Raw genomic sequence first — 17,994 nt, forward strand, 5'->3', positions numbered from 1 at the left:
TCTCCCTGGGCGTCTGTCTCTTCGCCCCTAGCGAGTGTGTGTCGTGGGGAGGATTTCTACAAGGGGAATTACTGGTTGAAGTAATTTTGCTCCGTAAACCACCACCCACCATAAGAAGTGTGTTTTACATCTGGACGCAGCAGGTACACGCGCGTACGTGTAATGCATTTAGTGTCACAACTGGCCCTCTCTCTTTCAAACTTCGAGTCACGATGCTGAATGACTCACGGATGGACTCAAAGTTTCGAGACGTTGGCTTGGCAGAGGACCGGCACGCTTCTGAGAGGGTCGGGGGGGAGGGGGGACTGGTCACAGACTGGACTCTGCCACGGAGAACTCAGCCCACGGGTGTGGCCGTGTCTCAGCACGATCCACCTACCAGAACAGGAGGCTGTCGTTCTCCATACCATGTCTTTGGCTGATCAGGCCACACCACCAGGCCTTGGGGGGAAGGTAGCTCATCGGGACTTGGGAAGTAGTTCGGAGGAAGGGAATAGTCCGCGGTGGCTGTCGCTAACCCGCACAGTGCGCGCCATGCCTCCACGCTTCCCCTGCAGCTGTGCGGGTGCCCCTCCCCAGCGCATCTCGGCTCTAAAGTACAACATAAACTTGTCTGCCGGGGTGTCTGACGTAGAGAGACGGGAGTGGCACCATGTACGGTGACCCCTCGGCTGCCCCCATATCAAGTTCACGGACACATTTCTCATGTATTTGTTTTCTGAAGATTCTATTTGAAAGAGCACGAGCAGAGGCGCATAGGGAGAGGGAGAAGCAGACTCAGTCCCCACTGAGCTGGGAGCCTGACGTGGGGCTCAGTCCCAGGACCCCGAGATCATGACCCGTGCTGAAGGCAGCCGCTTCACTAACCGAGCCACCCAGGCGCCCTCCCAAATAACTTGAAGTACTGTCTCTCCGTGCTGCCTGGCGGGTGATCGAATTTGGTCACAACGATGCCACCACTTCCCTAAGTGAGACTTGCCCTGTGGTTAAGTCAGAGACGTTGTATATAAGGGAAATGTAACGTTTGTCAGGTAAGACTACCCCTTTAGAGAGAGAAAGATACCTTGCTTAATTACAGGTCCTGGTTTGTTTATATTTTAGTGATTTTTTTTGGACTATGATACTTCGACACCTTTTCCAGAGTCATCAACTAAGATAAGATGTCTGGATCCTAGCCTGTGACTGTGACGTGACTAGAGGCGAAACCGCCAGGGGAACGGGGGGCAAGGGCTCAGGAAGCCCAGCATTGCCTGTGGACAGGCAAGAGCATTAAGAAAGAGTAAAGTTCACTGTGGAAGACCCGATTCTCGCTCTCTGAGATAGGTGGCCCATTGCTTTTGGCTCCGGAGTCCTAAGAACATGGTCAGGGCAGGAAGTGGGCAGACAGCCCCACACCGTCAGCCAGAGGAACCCTCCTGGCCCCACGTCTGCCCCTGCCACCCCCAGCAGAGTCTGCAGACAAAAGGCAGCCGGGCATTCTGGCCTCGTCCTCGCTCCTGCCCCGGACTCCCAAAGCCAGGGCTGCATCTGGGGAGATGGGCTTTCTCAGCTGATGCGAGTGCCTGGGGAGAAGTGGGACAGGGACAGAAGTCCAGAGATGCAGAAAGTGAGCTCCTCGAACAAGGCTCCGCAGAAAGGGGGGATGGGGCTGCCGGGAGGGCCCAGGCTCCCAAGGCAGGTGCTATGTGTCCCCGGAGGCCCGGGTGCAAGGTTTCCGGGGCACCCCCTGCCTCCACTGCTCCCTGGCACTGGGCCAGGCCCACGTCATCCTTCTCACCTAACCCGACACCCTTTGTCATCCGCAGATCCTCTGTGGGAAAGAGATCCCTCGCTGGATCAACCGACTGGCCTACTTCAGCTCCTGCATTCCCTTCCTACAGAGTTGCCTCCCCAAGGAGTGGCTCACGCCCGCGGCCCTGCAGTCCAGCGTCAGCCAGGAGCTGCAGGACGAACTGGAGGAGGCCGAGGACGCCGCTGCGTCCGCCTCCGTGGCCAGTGCTGCGGCCGGCCCCAGGCCCGGGCGCCACACCAAACTCTAAGCGTCTCCAAAGCCCCCCCCAGAGCTGTCTCGGACAGGGGACGGTCAGCTAGTGAAAAGTACAAGAGCACGCGTCCTCTGGACATTCTGTATGCAAAGATGGCTCTCCCCCCCCATCCCAGTTTTTCAGCTCAGGATTATATTTGTAATCAAAAGAATCACTCGGCGCAGGAGGGAGAACTTTGTATGAAGCTGCCCTCCGGTTTTTTTTACCCACTTGTAAATTTGGATTTCCTTCTGTTTTATACGAGCTCTGTTCAGTTATGTTTACAGTATTTTGTATCGCTGTTTACAAATCGTGCATGGACTCCTGCCGCCGTGGAAGAAGGAAGCGTTCGCGGCCCCAGGGGGTGAGGCGGGCCAGCTCTGTAGCCTCCCGACAGCAGCCAGAGCTGTGGCAGGGCCCTCAGGCACGCGACAGGTCCTGGAGCAGCCAGAGTCACCGTCCCCTGCTTACGAATGGTCTTTTAGGTTCGTGTTTGGTTTTGTCCATGTTCGGGACGCAGAGGGGAAGGAGAACCTGGGGCTGAGGGCAGTGGCTCGCAGCCCCGCAAGGGAGCGCGGTCCCCAGGCCCCCCCAGATCCAGGCCAGGGAGGTGGGGGGGGCAAAGGGGGGCGCTTGTGTCCCAAATACTGGTCCAGCTCAGCAGGCGGGCCCCTTCGCGAGTCCATCTGGCTCAGACACCTCTGATTCTGTCGTTAAGGTCGTTTTCGTTGAAGATGCCCTTGCTGGTCACTGAGGAGTATTTTCGCACACGCGCTGGGGGCCTCGCCTTCATTTTCGTATATCCACTACCCTGCCCGCCCCGGGCTGCGACGATAGGGTGGGAAGGTCCAAGCGACAGCCTCCTGAGTAGCCGTATGAGGTGACATGCAGCCGCTTTCTTACTGGTCGGGCCGCCTGTTGCACGAGACGTTGAGAACCGGGGGCTGAAGTAACACTGTCCAGCGAGCGACTCTGCCGACCCGCGGTCTTACCTACCATTCCCGACCGAGCGCGTCGGAGGCCGCGGCTCGTGATGGGAGTCGCGTCCCCTCATCATAGGAAACCGGGTCTCGTTGACTTTTTGTTGGAAGATATTCGTGTGTCTTAAAAGTCATCTTTTTCTGTTCTCTCAGATGTGTGTCTTACAGAACCTGCTCTGAGGGAGAACTTGGCCGCCGCGGACGAGTCCTTCCTTAGCAAGGACTCCGTGTGCACAGGCTACTTCCCGTTTGACCCCTGGACGTAAGAGCCAAGTCATTACGTGTCAGATTCAATTTTTCTGCCTTAAGAATGAATGTCCTACATAGAATATTGGATGCGGCGTAGAGGTTAATCCGAGGCAGTGACTTCAGCTCTATCGAGACGGTTAGTTTCAAAGGCACCTCCGCTCGCGCAAACTTCTCGATTGGGTTGTTTGCTAGAGCGCTTTGTGAAGATCCGTACCTTTCAGTAAAGGACATTTTTAACTTTTCCATCAGCTGATTTTGATTCATTTTTATCAACTGAAGCACACACTGTTCCTAGGGAAACCAAACCTTGGGTTAGAAGCTTTGACCTGAGGAAAATGAAGCCACTTAACCTAATTTACGCTTCTGACTGTTCTGTTTCTGGAGAGGAAAGCCTCGGCCATTCTACCCTCGGTTCTTCAGAGGGTGCAGAGCGCTCATTTCAGAGACGCGGCCGAAGGAGGGAAGGAATATATGGTCTTTGTGAGAAGTGGACTCGGTTCAGGCCTCAAAAGGAGATTTAGAATCAAACACTAAGACTCTGGCCTGGTGTGTGTTCCCTCAGAGGAGAGGCCTAGCGCCAGAAGCCAGGGTAGTGGAAAGTGTCGGAGACAGTTTGCTTGGGATTTTTCTAAATACGGTGGTGGGTGATGGTTGTTTCTGGTCCATTCTGATGAACGTGATTTTAGTCTGCGCTGCTGACCCGCATGAAGGAGTGGCTGCCCGTTAGACCCCTCTAGGTGAACACCGGGGACATCCCGTCAGTGCTTAGCCGGAGCCCAGCGCCTCAGCGCACAAATGATTTCTCCATCGTCCTGTTGTATTTACTTTCATCTGCGGCATTTGGAGTGAAAAATAGCGTGAAGGGGCCTGGTAGAAATAAATAGTGGCCTGAGGCCGCTCCTCATAGTAGCAGTCAGCAGCCAAAATCCTGGGTGCGAGATTGCTTGCCATCCAGTGGTACTTGAGATTGAAAAAGAAAGACACGTCTTTACTTTGGAAACTCATTCAAACCAGTTCCCCTCTGTAGTTCAAAGTTGCGGTTGGACTTAATGGACTAGCACTTAACCAGCTCTTCCTTGCCCCTTGTTCTCAGCCTGATCTCTGTTCAGAAAAATCCGTGTCCATTAGGGTACGTGTGGCGGAGTCAGAGATGCTCTTTGTAGTGGGAACCAAGCGAAACACATTTCTCACGGTGGGTTGGACAGTGGCAGACTGGGGGGGGTCAGAGCTGCTGGTTTCTGTTGGTTTTCAATGCCCTTGCTTGGGTCGGTCGGTTTGTTTGGTCAACCCTAAGAAGGGGGCATCGGCTTTGGAAAGTGCAGGAGGAGGCACGGAGAGAGGCTCCGCCGGAGGCCTGCCCCCAGCCAGCCAGCCGCCGCTCTGACCCCAGCGATAGCGCACAGCTCCCTTCACCAGCATCTGTACAGAGCAGGGAGGCCCGGGGTTCGCCGATGGGCGCCTTCGTGCGTGCCAGAAGAGTCCTCGCTACACACGCTGCGGGACTCAGTGTCCGTGGCTTCTCTCCATCACGAAACGGGTAGAAACACACTCACTGCTTCAGGGCTCGAATCTGTGTTGTCTTCTTATGGCTCCGTTTCTGCAAGATAACTTGGTCGTTTCGATCCGTGCTGTATTTCCTTTGGGTTTTGTTCCGCAAGCTGGCCACGCTGCCGCGGCGTACCCTTCCCTTCCGTTCGGTCTTAGGGTGCGGCTCAGTCATCAGACTCGCCTTGTCTACGCAGTCCATACACATCTTCACTGTTCGAGAGGTGTTACAGCTGTTAAAGAATCTTCATGAACCTGAAGATCATTTCTTGTGAAGTTGAATGCAAATGTACTGTCATTCATAGTGTTTATATATATTAAAAAAAAAAAAAAAAACAGGAATTTCACTTTTGCTACCTTGATATAGCATTGGGCTATCATGTTAACAACATTGAAATACATCAATTTATTAAAAAATACTTTTATAAGAAATGTTTCCTAGTGCTTTCTGACTACAGCTGTGATGCAGTGGGCGGTGACTCTTAAAACCCCAGGCTCCCATCTGCTCTGTAGATGCAGTCGGCCCTCTGGTCAACCCTCGCAGTGACTCACGTGCTTGCCCTCAAGCCCAAGTCCACTGGCCAAGTCCTTAGCTCCCAGAGAGCATGGCCACAGTCCTCACAGCGGCAGCAGGTGTCAGCCCCCCGGCTCCCCGGCCATGAGAGCCGGCTGGGAGGGGAGACACATCCTCTCTGCTGTGCACCCAGAGCACAGGGGGGTGTCCCGCAGAGGGAGAGCCTCCGCTGCGCATGCGGGCTCCTTGTTCCCTGTAAACCTGTTCCGCTTCTGTGTAGCGCATCCAGCATGGCCCTGCCCTTCTCCGCTGGCTTTTTTGTACCTAGCCAAGTCACATGTCCCTCCACTAACTCAAAAACTCTTATATTAAGTACTGTTAAATAACGGCTGGCGGCCCCTCCCTGCTAAAAAGGAATGACGGACAGGGATGTGTTCTCCCCTCAAGCACAGGGACCGAAGGGAACCTCCCCCCACCGCCAATGCCCCATCTGAGTAGGTTCTGAACAGCCTCCAACAAGTTGGTCCCAAACTCAGATCTGGTCAAGCCGCCGGTCTTGCCTACAGAGAAGATGCCGAATGCACTGAGAGAATAGCTCCTTTTCCCCGTTACCCTCCCCAAGTTCTCACCACCCAGACCCTGACCTTGTTCTGAGTTTGCGGAAATCTGTGCTAATAAAGATGAAGGCCTTCGGCTGTACTTCCAAGAGGTAACTTGGACGCAGGCAGCTACCCGTTTCCTTACAGATTCTGAGCCCAGAGAACTGCTGAGCCCTCTCAGACTCATCCCTTTGATCCTTTCCCCCAAAAAGAACATTCTCCCCAAGAAGATCGCACCTTGACCCTACCCTGGGCAGTGGGCGTGGTTTCCTTCTTGTCAAGGCCAAGGAGGGAAGCTAACAGGAGTTAAGAAGGGCCTTCTCCCAACTTGGTCATGCAGGCATTCTTTTCTGGAGGCTGGACGGTACGTGGCAGGGTACGTGTACCCTGCAGCCGTGTCCTGATGGGGAGGGCTCCACGGCCCCAATCTGGAACGTTCCATTCCCATGCTGTTGAGCGCAGTAGAGCCCTCTACCTGGAGCTCCTCTGTGACCCCCTCATTCGGGAGCAGTTGCCTGTTTCCACCAAACATTTCTGGCTACTCGGCCGCCCCAGCTAGGGGAGCCAGTGGCTACCACACTAGCGTCCTCACCCCTAACCCCCAGCGATCGGTGGGAGCTAGTGCCTGAGCAACCTTCAGATGCTCCAGAAGCTGCCGCCATACAGAGGGAGCCCAACAGGCTGGCCTAGCTTTGCGGACAGGTGGACCCGGGAATATGGTCGGCAAAGCCGGAAGCCAGACCCCTCAGGTGAAGGGGGTTACGACCCGCTCTGCTGGCTCTGCTGGGAAAGGGATATGCACTGGGCAGGGCAGCAAAAAATTAGACAAGGAGAAGTTACTCTGTCCACCCAGGGCCCTGTCTATGTGATTATCCACCCAAATGGGGACTGGGGTTTTGGGGTACCCAAACCGAAGCAAGAAAGACTAAGGCAAGCAGGGCTGCCAGACTCGGCCCTAATCAAAGGCAGAAGGACCCTCTGGCCTCCTGTTTCCCCCCACCCAGGGTCAGCGAGTGGGCGCCATGGGGAGGCCCTCGCAGAGGCCCCTGGTGGGCAGCTGACAATCCACAGAAGACCAGCATCTCTGCAAAAAAAGTCACTTTGGGAGCATCTGGGTGGTTCAATGGGTTGGGCCTCTGCCTTCGGCTCAGGTCATGATCTCAGGGTCCTGGAATCGAGCCCTGCATCGGGCTCTCTGCTCAGCAAGGATCCTGCTTTCCTCTCTCTCTCTCTCTCTCTCTCTCTCTCTCTCTGCCTGCCTCTCTGCCTACTTGTGATCTCTGTCAAATGAATAAATAAAATCTTAAAAAAAAAAGTCACTTTGCATCTGAAAGGTCAGTGGATTTTGTGGACCAGACAAAAGAGAAAAGGGAAATTGTCTTACTGTAGCCCTGCTGTGTGCACCTCGGATCTGTGCGGGACCCGGTACTCTGCACCACCGACCATACGGAGCCTGCCCGGCCACTTGGGCTCCTCCCACTGGGACTTCCAGTCTGCAGCGGGCAAGCGCCCCCAATACCCTCCACTTCTTCACATGTCTGCTGCCCTCTGCTTCCTCTGGAGCCCAGCTGTCCCCTGCAGGTGCGCACCCCCAGACTGTGTCCCCACACCACCCGCCATTGCTGCTTCCACCACTTCCTCCTCCTCCCTCCCAAACCACCAGCTCCACTGAGCCCATGTTCCCTGGTGCTCCCAGCAGCACCCTCGGTGCTGCCGTCTGCTCTCCCTCCTCCTGCCTGTCTTCCCCTCCACCACGTTCCTGTCCTCATTCATTTGCAGGGACTCCAGTCACACAGATGTCCCATCCTCTACCCTGGCCCTGTGTTTCTCCCCCGGGTCTCTGTTGCCACGGGGGTGGGACAATGCCTCCTGCAAGACAGTCCTGCCCCATCCACAGTCATTGCCACGTCAAAGGTCCCCACACATCTTGCCCCCAGGGGGTAGGTGGTGGGTCCCTGGTTGAGAACCAGGGTCAAGGTCTCTTGCCCCACTTCCACCGGCACTCCAACCTTGACCATATCCCCACCACGACTGACCCTCTTGTAAATCTTCACCTTGAGCATCTCTGCCCACCGGCCCGCATGGCTCTGACTCTCCGGGTAACACCGTACCCCCTGTCACTTCAGATGTCTTCAGATGTCCCCTGTGTCCTCACACACGTTAGCTGAGACCCTTGCTGTGTGCTTCCTCCAACAGATACATCGGAGGCAGCTGCCCCTGTATTACGAAACCCAGTGCTCCCTCCTCTGTGCGTCTCCTTTACTTTCACACAGAACGTTCACGTCCCACACAGCTGGTCACCACATATAGGGGGCAGGTCCCCACCCACGCAATTCTGTGTGACGCCAGTGGGATGTCCAGTGATTTAACTCTGTTGTGATGCTGTGGTCTACCTGGGGGTGGTGTCAGCCCCCAGGTCAGGGCTCAGGTGCCGGTCATAAGTAGTAGCTCCCAGGTGACCACAACCTCTGTCTGACCCGGCAACCGATCACAGGTTCCCTTTCTTAAGTCCAGCTGATTTGCTGGAGCAGCTGACAGAACTCAGGAAAACACTTACTTAGGTTTACCGTTGACTAAAGGACATGATAAAGAACGAGATGAACAGCCAGATGAAGAGATACACAGGGCGAATCTAGGAGGGTCCCGAGTGCAGGAAATCTGTCCCCGTGGAGCTGGAATGTGTCACCCTATCTCCCGTGGAAGTATCCACACACACCCCGACCCCCACCCAGAGGCTCTCCCAACCCTGTGCCATTGGGATTTCTACAGAGGATTCTTCAAGCAGGCAGGATCGATCACCACCTCCATTTTCAGCCACTTCCCCATCTCTGGGTAAGTGGGGGTGAGGAGGGCTGCGAATTCCAAGCTTCTAATCATGGCTTGGCTTTTCAGCCGACCAGCCCCCGTCCGGGATCCCACGCAGAGTCACCTCAGGAGAACAGGATTTGTTCCTCGTGCTGTCACCACGTAGGACAGACGGGTTTCAGGCGCCCGTGTCGGGAACCAGGGGCAAAACCTGGTGTGTCTGTCTTCTATTAACTCACAACCTCCAATTTCCCAATCTACAAACTCACCTGAATTTGTAATCAGAGTCATTGTCCCTGTCACAATGGGAGAAGGTCTCTGTTTCCAAAGACCAGTCCCTCCCTTGCCACTGGATCCCGGGCTCCCCCATCTGCCAGGCACTTGCCCCAACACATCCCCCCACCTCCTCCCCCATCCTGAGCTCTGTCCTTATCATCTGTTTGCTTTTCTTTATGGTTTTTACACCCACATATTCATCCCTAGACAGCATGTCGTTTGGTTTTACTTACTTTAAAACGTTATACAAATGGAATCCCACTGTAAATGTTTTCCTGTGATTTTTTAAATTCCATCTATTTTTTGAATTCGTGCACATGAGTGCGTGTAGTGACACTTCATTCATTTTCATTGCTGTATAGTATTCTGTCATATAAATATACCACAATTTTATTTATCGATTTGACTTTTTTTTTTTAAAGATTTTATTTATTTACTTGACAGAGATCCAAGTAGGCAGAGAGAGAGATAGGGGGAAGCTGGCTCCCCACTGAGCAGAGACCCCAATGCAGGGCTCAATCCCAGGACCCTGGGATCATGACCTGAGCTGAAGGCACAGGCTTTAACCCACTGAGCCACCACGCGCCCTTATCAATTCGACTCTTAATGGATATCTGGGGCATTTCCGGTTTACTGCCCTTAGAGTGATGCTTCTGTGACTATTACAATGCATGTCTCCTGCTGCTCGTGGAGAGATGTCTCCCTGAAGGGAATCACAAGGTTGTAGGGAGTGTTCCTGCCCAACTTGATTCATGTAGAAGAACAAGGCTGTCTTCTTATTATCCTTTTATTAAATAAAATCCTCTCTCCGCCTGCTAACCAAACAGAGCTCCATAGCCTAGCTATTTCCTAATAATGTTATATATTGAAATTTCAGATCCTGGCCTTTTAAAAAAAAATTTTTTTTTCATTATTAACTGAAGGAGTCAAAGAGGTGAGAACTGCATCGTATGCCCACACGGCCGCCAGGAAGGAAATCACTCGAGACACAAAAGCAGTTCAAAGAGTCCGAGTGGCATGGTTGGAAGAAGGTTCTGCAGCAGGTCTGGTTCTAAGTGGACCCGTGTGAACGTTCATAGCTGTTTGCAGCTCTGTTCGAGCAGCATGGGCTCATTCGACATCCACACTTTAGAAATTGTTGCCGTGTCCAGTGCGGATAAGCACTAAGCACCGTATGACTGTAACTTCCGAGGGACGGCTGCATCTGCTAGCACTTTATTATCTTAGGTGAGAATTCGCTGGCTTACGTACAATGTTGCAAACGCATGTCAGTCTTCCTCCAGGCCACTTCTCTGCCACATGCGTTTGGGAGAAACCAAAGCCCCTGCTAGAGATCTTGTTTAACAAACCAGCCCAAAGTTCTCCTGTCCTCCTGTCAGCACCGGGTCATCGAAATTATTTTCCCAAGGGGCTGCACCGCTGTCCAGTCCCACCAGCAGAAGATTCTCGTTCCCGTCACTCCACACCCTTGCCAATACCTGATACCGACTGACTCTCCGGGGCTGGTCATCCATCTGGCCAACAGAAATTGGCCCCTAGGTGTGCTTTTGATCAGCATTTTCCTGATTATTAGTAGGATTGAGACTCTTAAGGGTTTCTGGGCTAAGTACTTATGTCTCCTTTTCTGTGAAATGTCTGTCCTACCCTTTGTTTTTCTACTAGGTTACGTGTCTTTTTCTTGCTGATTCGTAGGAAATAGTAACATATTCTGGCTACTCTTCTTTGATGGTTCTGTGTCTTACAGATATATTCTCCCAGCTGGAGACTTCTTTCACTATCTTTCTGGTGTGTTTGGAGAAACCGAAGTTCATTTTAAAGTAGTCAGAAATAAGGGTGCCTGGGTGGCTCAGTCATTAAGTGTCTGACTTCAGCTCAGGTCATGATCCCAGTGTCCTGGGATCGAGCCCTGCACCGAGCCCTGCATCGGGCTCCCTGCTCGGCTGGAAGCCTGCTTCTCCCTCTCCCACTCCCCCTGCTTGTATTCCCTCTCTCACTGTCTCTCTCTGTGAAATAAATAAATAAAAATCTTAAAAAAAAAAAAAAAGCAGCCAGAAATATCAGTAATGTTCTCTATGGTAAATATTTTTTATATCTTAAGACATTCATCTCTCCCCTTAGATTATCAAGATATTTTCCTACATTTTCTTCTAAATATTTTAATGTTTCCTTTGCGCAGCTAAGTCTTCAATCCATCCAGAATTGTATGTTATATGTAAGTGAGGTAGAGATCAATCTATTTTTTTTTTCCGTATGGATAACTGTTCGCCCTAACGCAATACACCAAACAGCCTGTCAATCACCCCCTGGTTGGCCATCCCCATTTCCTGTTAACCAGGTTTCTGTGCACAGATGAGCCTCCTTCTGGGCACCCTCTAGTCCCGCTGGGCTATTTACTATCTCCAGAGTCATGATACGCTCTCCTAACTGCTAAGATTTATAATAAGCCCCAGTATGTGGAAAAGCAAGTCTCCCCAACCACTACAGGAGCGCTTTGGTTAGTCTTGGTTTTTTTCCATATAAATTTCAGAATCAGCTTCACAAGTTACACACACACACATGCACACACACACACACACACACACCCTATTGAAATTCCATTGAATTTATAGATCAGCTTGTAAAGAACCAACATCTGAATGACATTGAGTCTATCCAAGAACATGATACATCGCTCCATATACACTGATTTTTAATGACCCTCAAAAAGGTTTAAAGTTTTCTCCATAAAGGTCTTTCATATATTTTGTTAGATTTATGCCTCAATTCCTTACACTTTTTTTGCTACGGTTAATATCTTTTATCTCTTAATTATAGTTTCAGACCCATTGTTCCTCATATGTATGAATGCAATTGACTTTTTCCGTTTCTTAAAAAAAAATTGATTTTTTTAAAGATTTTTTAAAATTTTATTTATTTATTTGACAGACAGAGATCACAAGTAGGCAGAGAGGCAGGCAGAGAGAGAGGAAGGGAAGCAGGCTCCCTGCTGAGCGGAGAGCTGGACGTGGGGCTCAGTCCCAGGACCCTGAGATCATGACCTGAGCCGAAGGCAGAGGCTTTAACCCACGAGCCACCCAGGTGCCCCTTTTTTTAAGATTTTAAGTAATGTCTACACCCAATTTTGGGTTGGAATTTACAACCCCCGAGATCAAGAGTCACATGCTCTACCAACCAAGCCAGCCAGGGGCCCTGAAAGACTTGTTTTGTTTTGTTTTGTTTTGTTTTAGAGAGTGTGAGCGATGGGGAGGGGCAGGGGAGAGAGTCTTAAGTGGGCTCCATGCTTAGCACGAAGCCCAACGCAGGGCTCGATCCCAGGACCCGGAGATCACAACCTGAGCCAGTAACAAGAGTCAGATGCTCAACGGACTGAGCCCTCACAGCTCCCCCCGCCCAGCTGCTCTGTAGGCTACCTGATGAGTCAGCTGTGGCCACCTCGACAGTGAACATGACCTTAAACATCTTCAGTCTCTTTAGCCACCCTGGGTGTCCTCAGCTCTGGCCCTCGCAGCCTCCCCTCGCCTCGGGGCCAGCTGATGGGGCAGAGAGTGAGAGGATGGGATTCTCCGTGAGGCTAACGGCACCTAAGGCTCGAGCCCCGCACCCCCAGATCCTCAGCATTCGGGTGGGGAACGGAATCCGGATGGCTTCCCTGATGAACAGGGGGTCTCCCTGGGTTCAGCAGGCTGGTCCTTCCGCCCTGCCCGTCCCCTCCCTGCGTGTGTTACCCGGCTCATCCCTCTGGCTGGGGCCCGTAGGTTTTACAAGGACTCCATACACCGTGTCATTTGGGCATCTCAGCTGGGTCTGCGAGCTTGGCTTCTGGCTTGGGGTGGCCAGCTTGGGGTGCACTTGGAGCCACCACCGTGCCAAGGTGGCCCTTCCTCTTCCATGTGCTGATTTGCAAAAGGGCACTTTGGAGCAAGAGACAGCTTTGAGTTAGTGATCCTCCCCGGCCACTGGTGCATTGGGGGTGGGGGGGAGGCAGGGCGTGACGTTTGCACATCATCCAAGTCCCAATGGAGCCGGAAGGAGAAAAGCAATTAGAATAAATGACTAGAGTCTTGGAGCTTTCTGGGTCTTTTGTTTTTGTTTTGTTTTTCAAGATCGCTGTAGGCAGTTTCCCCCGAAACATTTGCGTGGAAAAGCTTCCTGCTCAGCACCTGGCTTCCTTCCCCACCTGGACCCTGGAGCCTGACCAGCAAGGGGCTTGAAGCTGGCGCTTCGGGAGCTTGATGGAGAGTCCCGTTTGCCGGTGCAAACAGGAGAAGACAGCACGACCCGCTGGACAAGTTCACGTCCCCCCTCTGTGCCCGTTTCCTCCTCCAGGTCTGGCCTGAGGGGCTGTGGCAGACTCTGGCACAGCCCAGGAGATGGGGCTGGGAGAGAGAAGAGGGGGCTCCCAGCGGTGCCCCCCCGGCAGCTCGTACCCTTCTGCATGCTCCCCAAACTGTGAACCCAAGAATCACCTGGGAGCTTAAAACACAGATTCCCACAGGCATCGCCTCCAGATAAGCAGAGTCAGCAGACCGGATGGGGCCCGGGAATATGCATTTCTATCCGGCTCCTCAGGGGATTCTAACTTGGGTCGGCCAACCATACTTAAACAGGCATATCGGCTTAAGGAGGGGTGAGAGGGGGAGAGCAATAAATACCACCTCTTTATCCCTCATCTTCCTTTCACCTCTAAAATTTTCTCCTTAGGGAACTGGGGGTCCCCAAAGCTCCAATTTTATTCAGACATTCAACTCTCTGGACTGTATTCCCCAGGCTGGAGGTAAAGCCGGATGGTGCTGGCCGTGAACAGTAACACATTTCCCTTCTGGCCATTGCGACAGGAGGAGAGCCAGCTGGAGGGATTCTGAGAAGGCTTTCTCCTCCTAGAAGATTGCAAGATGCTATGCTCTTCTTTTCGGACTGTTATACCTGGAAGGCGCATGGGGACTGCCGAGGCTGGTTTGCATCCAATAGCCTAAAGGCAGAGCCTTGCACCAAGGATAGGCAGAGCGTGAATAATGCACAAACCTGGGGCTTTGATGCTCTGCTGAGCTGATCATCTGAACCTGGAACCGGTCTCCCTAGGGATTTCTTATAATGTGAGATAATGTCCCTATTTTAATGCTACTTTGATTTGACTTTCTTATGTCGCTGCCAAAAGCATCCCAACTCATCCATCTAAAAGGGCCCAGGCTGGCTTTGTGCATGGCTTTCTCCCAGACCCGATTTCTCTGCATTTCTTAGCTCCACCTCCTCGAGACAGGCCCTCTCCTTGCGATGTCACTATAGCCGCAGCTGGTATCAGGGTACGGGTCCCTTGTTTGGAGCCAACAGAAAAGAACCTGTGTCCCAAGGTCCTAAGGTCTATCTTGACTAGACCCACTGGGGAAACTTTCCCGTCCCTGAACTCAACAGTAGCCACAAAATGGAATCTGCTAATTCTTAACAATGCGTATGAAACTAATCTCAAAAGTCTAGATACTGTATGATTCTCATTATGTGACATGGTAGAAAAGGCAAACTTACAGCAATAGTAAAAACAACAACAACAACAAAACAGTGGTTGTCAGGAATCTGTGGGGAGGAAAGGATGAATTGGAAGAGCACAGAAAATTCTTCTTTTTAAAAATATTTAAATAATCTCTACACCCAGTGTGGGGCTTGAACTCATGACCCTGAGATCAAGCGTTGCATGCTCTTCCGATGTAGCCAGCCAGGCAACACCCCCCCAACCTTTTAAAATATTTAAATATCAGAAAGCTCTTTTTTTAAAGATTTTATTTATGTATTTGAGAGAGACAGAGATAGGGATAGAGATATCATCTGAGAGCACCACCGGGGGGAGGAGCAGAGGGAGAAGCAGACTCTCCGCAGAGCAGGGAGCCCGACGTGGGTCTCGATCCCCGGACTCCGAGATCATGACCTGGGCTGAAGGCAGATGCTTGACTGACTGAATATCCAGAAAGTTTTTAAGACAGTGAAACTACTCTGGATGATAGCAGGCTGATGGATACATGTCATCGTCCATCTGTCCAAACCCGCCGGATGTGGACCACCAGAGCGAACCGTAGTGTAAGCTATCAACTCTGGTGATAAAATGAGGCGTCCGTTTAGGGTCCGCGGCTCTGACGAATATTCCACTCTGGTGCAAGATGCTGATGAGAGGGGAAGCGATGGTGGGGGGCAGAGAAGGCACATTTGGGAGCTCTACTTTCCACTCAATTCTGCCGTGAACCTAAACCTGCTCTAAAAAATAAAGTCTACCAGGGTTCCGGAGTGGCTCAGTTGGTTAAGTGTCTGTCTTTGGCTCAGGTCAGGATCCCGGGGTCCTGGGATCGAGTCCCACATCGGAGCCTGCTTCTCCTTCTCCCTCTGCTTCTCCCCCACACTGATGCTCTCTCGCTCTCTCTATCCTCTCTCTCACTCTAACCTCTCTCTCGCCATAACCAACCTAACAATTAAACCAGAATCTCTGGGCGCAGAATCTGTGTGCAGCCAGGATTGGGGACCACTGGTAAAGCCCGCTGGAACCCATCCCTGGACCCGGGAGTAGGGTCAACCTTTTGCAAACTAATGGCTGAGACTGGGGAATAGGGATGGTTCCAAAAGGAAACATGGGATGCTCTTACCAAGCAGCTTGAGAAATGAATGCTCGGTGGCAAACAAGCGTGTACCCATGAGAGCCGAACGCCACTGTCAAGGACAACGTGCCCAGCTGGATTCCTATCCCAGGAGCTCACAGCTCTGGGATTTAAAAAGACCTTGTTCCTCCCTTTCCCGCTGCTGCTGACTGGCTTCTGTTTTGAATACGGAGATAAGCATCTCCGCCTCAGCTGCACTCTTCCTTCCCAGGTGAGAGAATGAGTCTTAACCTTCTTCCCACCTCCTGCCACCCCCAGAGCCCCTGAGGGCAAAGGCAGAGACTAGGAGTCAAAGTCTAGGGCTCTGCTAGGAAAACAGCACAGTTGAGTCGATCTGACCGCCCTTTCCAGGTACTCAATATGGAGCACAGGCTTCTTACTAGTCCAATTCTGAAATGAAACCCCAGTTCCAGCGTCCAGTTTGATACCACTTCTCAGTGTCCGTAGATCCGTCCGTAATCGAAAAAGGAGACCATTAAGCAACGGCGCCCGGCCTCTGCGGGCTGGGGTCAAAGAGCTCGTTCCATTTGTGCAGAAGTGATCGGGCTTTTTAAGGGGGAACAAGGGGTGGGAGGGGGTGCCTCAAGTGAAGAATGACAAAGGGTTGGTCAGTGGAAATGTGATCAGGCCGGTCAAGTCTGCGAGCTGACAATCCCTGCAGTTAGGAGTCTCTCCTCCCACACAGTCTGGGAGACTGAGCCCAGCAGCTCCCGCAGATTCCATTTCAAAGGAATGGCTCTCAGGTCCTTGAGAAAGAGACGGGTCAGTCTGAGGAGCTATACAGACATCTCAAAGGGACAGAAGAGCAATTCACACCTGTAATCCCATTTTAGTACAAGTTCTAAGAAAGGCAGGTCAAGGGCCTGTCTTCAGGTGTTGGCTAGAACAAACAGCAAATTCTTCCCACAGCCCTGAGTTTTTTCAGATGGGAACTCCCAGGAGGGCTGCTTTGTCCCGGGAGCCCCAGCCTCAAGCGGCCAGGAGCTGAGTTCAAGGTTTCAAGTCTCCAAATACACGTCAGTAGGGAGGAAGTAAAACTTTCACTATTTGCAGATGAGATTTTACTCTATGTAGAAAACTTGAAAGACTCCACCCCAAAAAACTGGTAGAACTGCTTGAATTCAGTCAAGTCACAGGATATAAATTCTACGCACAGAAATCTGTTGTATTTCTGTACACCAGCACTGAAGCTGCAGAAGGAAAAATTAAGACAATTCCATTCCCAGTTGCAGCCAATATAATAAGATACCTAGGAGTAAACCTAACCAAAGAGGTGGAAGAGGTTACTCTGAAAACAACAGAACATTCGTGAAAGAAAGTGAACGTGACACAAAGAAATGGAAAGACATTGCATGCCCGTGGATTAGAATAATATTGTCAAAATGTCTGTGCTGTCCAAAGCAATCTGCACATTTAATGCAATTCCTATCAAAATACCAACAGCGTTTTTCACAGAACTAGAACAAAGAGTCCTAAAACTAATATGGACCCAAAAAGGACCCCGAATAGCCAAAGCAATCTTGAAAAAGAAAAGCAAAGCTGGAGGCATCGCAATTCCGGACTTTGAGTTATGTTACAAAGCTGTAGTGATCAAAACAGTATGGTAATGGCGCCAAAAGAGACACATAGATCAATAGAAAAGAAAGGAAAACCCAGAAATAAACTCACAAGTATTTGGCCAATTCATCTTTGACAAAGCAGGAAAGAACATCCAATGGGAAGAAAACAGCCTCTTCAACAAATGGTGTTGGAAACAGTGGTCAGTAACATGCAAAAGAATGAAATTGGACCACTTTCTTACCCCATGCACAAGAACAAATTCAAAACGGATTAAAGACCTAAATGTGAGACCTGAAACCATAAAATCCTAGAAGAGAGCACAGGCAGTAATGTTTCTGACATCGGTGATCGCAACATTTTTCTAGACACGTGTCCTGAGACCAGGGAAACAAAAGAAAAAATAAACTATTGGGACTCAAAATAAGAAAGCTTTTGCACAGCAAGGGAAGTAGTCAACAAAACTAAAAGGCAACCTCTGGAATGGGGGAAGAGATGTGCAAGTGGCTTATCTGATTAAGGGTTAGTATCCAAAATATCTGAAGACATTATAACCCCAACACCCGAAAAACAAATAATCCAATTAAAAATTAATTTTAATCCAGTTAAAAGACACGAAGGGAATTTCTCCAAAGAAAACATACAGATGGCCAACAGACACTTCAAAACATGCTCATCACCGCTCACCGTCAGGGAAATGCAAATTGGGACTACAGTGAGATTTCGCCTCACACCTGTCAGAACCGCTAAAATCAACAACGCAAGAAACAACGGGTGTTGGTGAGGATGTGGAGAAATAGGAAGACTCGT

At 51.2% G+C, this 17,994-nt stretch overlaps 1 protein-coding gene across 2 annotated transcripts in view; it reads left to right on the top strand.

Annotated features, from left to right (window-relative positions):
- DESI2 (desumoylating isopeptidase 2) overlaps window positions 1-5,226 on the top strand; it is a 43,062-nt gene extending 37,836 nt beyond the window's left edge. For both annotated transcript variants that reach the window (XM_047704553.1, XM_047704554.1), the window contains exon 5: window positions 1,806-5,226. In XM_047704553.1, the coding sequence (XP_047560509.1) occupies window positions 1,806-2,039 (234 nt within the window). In that variant the 3' untranslated portion in view covers window positions 2,040-5,226. The remainder of the gene's footprint in view (window positions 1-1,805) is intronic.
- The last annotated feature ends 12,768 nt before the right edge of the window (window positions 5,227-17,994 follow it).

The sequence above is a fragment of the Lutra lutra genome, chromosome 15 (genome assembly GCF_902655055.1).
Source record: "Lutra lutra chromosome 15, mLutLut1.2, whole genome shotgun sequence".
Classification (NCBI taxonomy): Eukaryota; Metazoa; Chordata; class Mammalia; order Carnivora; family Mustelidae; genus Lutra; species Lutra lutra.